This window comes from Benincasa hispida, chromosome 7, assembly GCF_009727055.1.
Source record: "Benincasa hispida cultivar B227 chromosome 7, ASM972705v1, whole genome shotgun sequence".
In the NCBI taxonomy this organism is placed as follows: Eukaryota; Viridiplantae; Streptophyta; class Magnoliopsida; order Cucurbitales; family Cucurbitaceae; genus Benincasa; species Benincasa hispida.
In genome coordinates this window covers 47,199,935-47,207,102 of record NC_052355.1, presented here as the reverse complement: position 1 = coordinate 47,207,102, position 7,168 = coordinate 47,199,935, and the positions used below count along the sequence as shown (strand labels likewise).

General features: G+C 31.1%; 1 protein-coding gene across 1 annotated transcript; it reads right to left on the bottom strand.

Annotated features, from left to right (window-relative positions):
• Positions 1 to 2,833: 2,833 nt before the first annotated feature.
• LOC120081673 (WAT1-related protein At1g70260) lies at positions 2,834 to 5,647 on the bottom strand. Its single transcript, XM_039036743.1, has 7 exons — positions 5,378 to 5,647; positions 5,218 to 5,286; positions 4,333 to 4,449; positions 3,983 to 4,232; positions 3,725 to 3,883; positions 3,478 to 3,629; positions 2,834 to 3,230 (listed from the first exon to the last, which is right to left on the bottom strand). Exons 1-7 carry the CDS (start codon positions 5,581 to 5,583, stop codon positions 3,071 to 3,073), a joined length of 1,113 nt encoding a protein of 370 aa, XP_038892671.1. The 5' UTR covers positions 5,584 to 5,647; the 3' UTR covers positions 2,834 to 3,070.
• Between the last annotated feature and the right edge of the window lie 1,521 nt (positions 5,648 to 7,168).

Below are 7,168 nucleotides of genomic sequence, written 5' to 3'. Positions count from 1 at the left end.
TGTCACAACATGTTGTATGATATGTCGCAACGGACAAGAAAACACATAAGCAAATATGCATTACACATCAACATCTAAGAAGCCAATCTCAATGAAGAATTAGTACGACACGGAACATATCACATAAACATGATCAAATTTCGCCCGTAATAAATAAGCCAATCATACTCCAACAACAAACACCCTAACAATTTGAAATCTATTCAGACTCCTTCATATGTAGTGATTCATAATCACCTCTCAATTTTTGGAATCGAGGCTTCTTAACTTAATCTACTCCTTTGTAAGTATTATCCTAAATTTGTCATGCCTGATGTGCAGTAGTTGCTCCAGAAATCCTCTCAAAATTTGGATTGTCAATAACTTGATGAATAATGGTGAGAGCCTCTTGGTCTTTCTTTCTTGTATTTTGCAAAGTTTGTCGTTGAGTTTGATTTAAAGTCGCATCACTTTCTGATTCTTCATAACCATTATTAACAATATCACACACATCTCTTGAACTAAGTAGGGCTTTCATAAGAATACACTAGCTACTACAATTTTCTTTCGTAAGTTGAGGCACTTGGAAGGAAATCAAATTGTTATTTGCCGTTTACAAAAGTAATTATTATTTTCAAACTCCAAACTCAGGCTCTAATACCACTTTGTTGGAAGTATGTGATGGGCACTCACAAATAAATAAATCAACAAGAGATCGTTTGAGAAGAAACAAAAACACTTTGTATGAAAATCTCTTCAAACTTAGTTCACACTTTGTATTCAATTCTCTTTGTGTATTCTTCTCTCCACACTTGGTTGCATCAACAATGTAAATGTCAATCCTACTTATAACATTGTCATGGGCAAATTTGAATACATAACTCACACAAACATACATGGAATAATTAAAATCTGACATTTAATTCATATGAAACTCTAATAAATTAACTCTTACATTAACATACTTAATTAACTCCCATCCCTTAGTTTTGCCAACTCTCATAAATTAATTCATTTGTAACTTATCTAATTAAAACATGTTTAATTTTCAACATCTTCACCTGAAGTCAGATGAGTAGTTGTTAATCAAGTTTATCACCTCCTAGGAGTCAGATTTAACCATAATAGCAAGGGTGACAAGGAGAGAAGAAGGACGGGTCGACTCTTCAATAATTACTTGAACCTCCAACTACTTGATCAACCACTCCTAACAAATCTTCTAAAACCTAACATAAATAAGAGAACCAAATGAGCCACAGATCATCCACCCAACATTGCCACATAACTTTGTAGAATTTCAAGAGGCATCAACATTCATTTTCCACTCGTTCGTCCGCATGACCAAGTTTATAAACATTTTCAAATTAGACCAAAATAGAAAATTCTCAAGATCTGGTCACAGTGAATTTTCAACTCTTTCTTTTTTAAAAAAATTTAAACCTTTTCCCAAGAAAACAATATTTTTTTCTCAAACATATTTAACAAATAGGTAGTAGAAGACAAATGTTTAAAAAGAAAGAAAAGAAAGATATGTTCCTAATACAAACAGTATGTGGATTGGATTCCCTGGAGTTGGTAAAGCTGATCTAAGCCCTAAGGCTGTTTTTTTTTTTTTCTTTTTTCTTTTTTCTTTTGGGAAAAGAATAGTTTAAATTAAAGGTTACTGAAGAAATGCTGTAGTTGCAGAATATATGTACTAGAGTTTTTTGAATGACATCTATTTTAATGAATATTCTAAAGATGTGATCTGATTATTTAATTAAATAATAGTTAAATGCTTCCTCAAAATATCTATCTCATTAGAAATTATATTTTACTATAAGCCCTGTTAAACCATAGGGTTGGTGGATGAATGGAAATGTTTCCAACTTTTATGAACCCTATATTAACTTAAATAATTTCAACCACCCTTTCTTAATTTGTCTATAATATAATACCAAAAAATACTTTTATTTAAAACTTTTTATATTACAGAAACATATAACTGGTGTTCAATTTTTCAAAACACCATCAAGTATACTTTTGACATAGAACACACTGTATATCTTTAAGACCTCCTTCATGAAAAGCTCTTATCTTCTAATTACTTTATTCATTTTTTTAGTAGATTTTCTTTATATTATTCTCTTTCTTTTACAAGTAAGTTTATTTGTTATAATATTTCTACTCCCTCTCTAAAATTTGTAATTAATTAGTTTGAATCTTCACATATATTTCCTCATGTGTACACTTAGATTCGTGGAAAAAACACTTTTACTACTACAATATTTCTTAAAAGAAAACAACAAAATTAAGAAACCATGAATTTATACAGAAAACTTCATATCGGAAAAGAATCATTTTTTACGATCACACAAAATTCTTTTGTCCGTGATTATCTCAATCACAAGAGCATGCACTCTCTCAAAGTTTTTGTACTACTCTCAACAAAAATGAATTTTAACTAAAATTAGCATACCCAATCTTAAAGCATTTCTAACTAGGAAAATTTGGAACCAAAACTATAGGATCGTTTTATAGTACTTAGATCCCATTACTTTTTTACCCATTTTAGAAGTAGGGTCTAACTTCTGATATATTTCGAAAATACCCATCAAATTTTTCTTCAGGCAATTCATTTTCTCAATAGTAATCATTTCCATTTTAATAATTGATTATCAACCATTGAATATATATGTTAAGTGAAAATTATCAAATTCAGCTTCTCTTTATTTTGTAATCACAACATAACCTTATTATTACAAAATTATCTTAAACCACTTGCAGTATATATATATATATAATCTCAGCTCAAATGATCAGAACTATTATATATCACCATCATGAGAAAGCAAAGAAATTGAAGAATAATGCATGGATGAATGATAATATATTATAAATAGAAAAGGATCATACCATTACATTGAAAACCAACGAAGAAGCATCCCATTAAATAGCACACAGTACAATGATAATTATATACAGTTGCTCTCAACTCCAAAGATTGAGAGAGATTCTAATAAGAAAGCGAAAGGCCTTCCTAATTCTGATCAGAATTTCATTCAAAAATAACTGTTTTCTGATCATCAATCTTAGATATTTTTAGTTTCTTTTACACTTCTGATTCTTCATCAAGAAGTGGAACTTTAGCTGAAGACAAATCATCATTATTCTTGTCACCATCTTTGTCTTCTCCTACTCCACGATCTTCGTTAATTTGCCCCCACAATACTGTCAAATACCCCATTCCAGCTATAAATGCTGCCATCACACTGCCAATCATACCCCCAAAAAAAAAAAAGAGAAGATTTTCTCACTTACATCAGCACAAAACAAAAAAACAAAACAAAAAAGATTTTTTCACTCCAATCCGTGCATACTAAATTGCATTCATCTTTTTGCCGTTCACTCCAATAACAAAGAAGGAAGAATTGGTCACATGAAAAATAATAACTAAGTGGACAACAGAAAATATAAATACAGCTTAGGATGTACTCAAGTATTTTTCAATAATTGTACCTTCCGTAATGAAAAGTGTCGCCAAAGAAGGTGACGCCAAAGAAGGTAGCAAAAAGAATGCCAAAAGGCTTGAACATGGGCACGTAATATGGCCCTTTCTTTTGCATGCACCAAATTTGCACTCGGTTTCGAATCAAACCGCTAAAAGTTCCCTGCAAAAGTTCATCGTTTTCATAGGATGAATGGTCTGGTTTCTACTTATATAACAACAAAATTAACCTAAGTCCTTATCCATTGTTTTTCTTACAGTTGCAATAATGAGAAAGAGGTCGAAGTTAGATTTGATTGTCCAAGCACTTGAATCATTGACAACAAAGTAAGCCACAATTGTTGAGAGTAATGTGCCCACTGAACTATAAAATGAGGCAACTTTCATCACTTGTGAGTATTGTTTTATAACTCCCAACTGGCCAAAAAAATGATGACAACAACAAAAAGAATGTTAAAAAAAGAAAAACATGGGGCTTGTGTATAACAATAATAAAAACATATTATTATTATTAACCTGAATAATGTTCCATATTGAGACACATAAAGTGGCAGCTGCTAATAGAAGGCCACCAAAAATCCAACGATCTGTGGTTGAAGTAAACACCAAAAGCTTCTGTTTGAATTGTAAATGTGTAGAAGAAGATGGATGTTGCCGTACAACTGGCCCTAGGTATAGCTCTTCACATGTAGCTCCTATAACTGATATAACTGTCCCAACTACCTTTGTAATAAAGTTGGGATTTTTCCACTCTATTTTTGTCCTCCTGAAAATCAAACTCTAATTAATTACTTCTATTTTTTCCTTTTTTTTAATAGTCTCAGTTGAACTATATTCATATTAATAAAAGAAATATAAATCATTACCCGAGAAGGATTGAGAGTATGAAGGAAATGGCTGGAAGCATAAGACCCATTGCACATACAACAATTGGAGAGCTGTAGCTTAGGCCCAAAAATGCTAGGTTCTGAGATATACATATCCTACACAGTCCAACAATCCAAATCAAATTATTTACTTTTTTATCTTCCTTTGATACCAGTAAATTAATCTATTGGTACGTGACATGATATAATTAATTAACCAATTTCACCTTTCCAAATTATTAAACTAGGTAAAGTTTTGTATTGCTTAAAAGTCAAAGACAATTCAATGTTCTGGGCCTTGTCTGCCTTACAGTGAAAGGATATGCCAACTAAACTAAGAAAAAAAATTATGAGTAATATTTACTTGCATCATAAACTCCATATGTGAATTATTATTCTCTTCAGTCCACCTCTCGCCACATAACAGAAGGAAAAAAACAAACAAAGAGTTGTTGAACCATGGTAAACAATTAAAAAATCAACTCAAAGATTTACATGATTTTCTTATTAGAGAGAAGTATAAAAAATATAGATTGTAGAAGCACCTCTAAAGTTAAAAGAGTTTATATATAACAATCTTTCTAAACCTTAGAGTCAATCAACCAGATTTTCAAATAACAACTTCAAGACATTTTAATTAAACCATAACACTAAGTTGCAAAATAAATAGATGCAACCTGAATGCATACAATAATTTTGTATTTTTTTTTTCCAAAAGTTATTCAACTTAATGCTATATTGTTCTTCATTTATCTCTCATACATCCAACGATATGAAAATATTTGTCGGTTACATTATTCTAACCGTCTGTCAAATAATTTAGTGTTTTTTTTAACTACTTGTATTAAAGAGAGATTGAGAGAGAAAGGGGGTGAGAAGACAAACCCAGTGAAACCCAAGAGGAAGACTCGGAGAAGAAGAGGAAAGGAAAACAAAGATTGTTGATATTCCATTCTGCAAAAAGTTTATATAAAAAAAGAAGTTAAAGGTAAAGTTTTGAACTTTAAGGGAAATTAGAAAGGAAAGGAAAGAATGGGATTAGAACCTGTGGTTGTAATGAAAGATGAAGGAATAAGGAAGAAGAATGATGGAAGCAACAGCGTTTGTATAGACAACAAAAACAAAAGTAGACATTCCATAAGTAATGGCTGTTTTAGCCAATATTGTTAATGCAATCGTGCAACCTTCCATGCTCACCATCGCCAAAAATGGAATCACTGTTCCCAATATTCTTTCTCCCTTAACTTCCATTACGTTTTTTTTTCTTTCTTTTGCTTTAATTCTCTCAATTATAAATTTTATGGAGAAATTAGAAAATGGGTTTCACTTATTTATGCTCCACAAAATGAAGAAGGGAAACAGAAAAGGGTAACCTTTCAACACATCGTACAGCTACTTGAGAAAGAGAAGTAGCGGCTCGAATTTTTGGGTAATTATTTTAAAGGCTGACGTTAGGGAAAAAGCTGACTAGATATATAATGTCTACTTTTATTATATCATTAAATTTTTGGCTTTGTTTTTGTGTAAAACATTAGACCAGACGTCAAGGGGTCATTATAATTATAAAGCTTTTTTTTTTCCTTTTTTTTTGGTTAGGTTAAAAAAAAAAAAGAAATTAATTAATTAATTAATGTAAAGAATAAATAGAAAAATGACAAATCAGCTTCGCACAACGAGGCTGGGAATTCTGCAGCCTAATATTTGCGTGGCCAACGTTGAGTAAGGCCCCACTCTATAAACTTAAAAAAATCTTTTCATTGGCCCATTGGAATTACGTCACCCCCCGATATTTAGCTCCTTAAAAGCTTTCAATTTATTCCCACAGTTTCATTTCATTTTAGACTTAAATACTATCAATGTATTCTGAATAGTACATTTGACTGTAATTTTTAAATGGTTAAAATAATCTTTATTTTTAGGTTTAAAATTACTTTAAACATTTTTTTTCGAAGATGTTATAGAGTGCGTCGGTCATAGTTAGAATTAGAGATGTCTAATTTCTTCAGGAACGGGGGCTCCACGGGACCCCGCCTCGAATGGGACGGATATTCCCCGATTAGGCTTGAAATGAAGGACGGAATGGGGGAAAAAATTCCCGTGAGCTAAACATGGACGGGGACGGGGAATGCATTCCCTATCCCCACTCCTGTTCCTGCCCCATTCCCCGTCCCTATCCCGATTAAGTTCTACATATTTATTTAGTATAGTTATCTAATATTATGTTATTATTATTATTATATAAATATTACATTTAAATTTCAAATTTGATTATTTATTGGGAAAGATAATGAATATGTGTAAATTGAATATTTAAATTTAGATTATATATGAGAAAATTTTGATTGTATTTATTACTTTATATTAAAAAAATAAATTAACTTTTTTGGGTCAAAATTTGAGTAATTTATCAAATTTCCTGCAAGGAATCTCCACCCCGATCTCCGTGGGGAATTTCATGGGATGGAGAATGGAATTGGGAGCGGGGAAGGGATGGGGAATGGCATCCTCGGCCTCGGTCCATCCCGTAGACATCTCTAGTTAGAATCACTTTGATCATTTTTTAAATTACCCTGAAATATAGTTTTAATCCTTCAAAATAAAAAAAAAAATTGATGATATGAAAATTACATTTAAAAGTATAAAATTATTTAAGTTATTAAAGATGTATTTCAAAGTGATTTTAATAATTTCAAAATCAATCAAAGCATACACTTTTATTATTATTAAATGCAATCAACATTTATGAATGATGTATATCAAAGTCACTCAAATTTGTAATTTTCATATCATCAAATTGGTTTAGAAGATTCAAAATTAAAATCATGTTTCAAAGTGA

What these genes read in the sequence shown, in the direction of transcription:
- LOC120081673 (XM_039036743.1), bottom strand. Translation starts at nt 5,583, where the DNA reads ATGGAAGTTAAGGGAGAAAGAATATTGGGAACAGTGATTCCATTTTTG. An exon ending in ATCTTTCATTACAACCACAG is followed by an intron (nt 5,287 to 5,377) that starts GTTCTAATCCCA and finishes AACTTTTTGCAG; the next exon opens with AATGGAATATCAACAATCTT. An exon ending in TTCCTCTTGGGTTTCACTGG is followed by an intron (nt 4,450 to 5,217) that starts GTTTGTCTTCTC and finishes TGGACTGTGTAG; the next exon opens with GATATGTATATCTCAGAACC.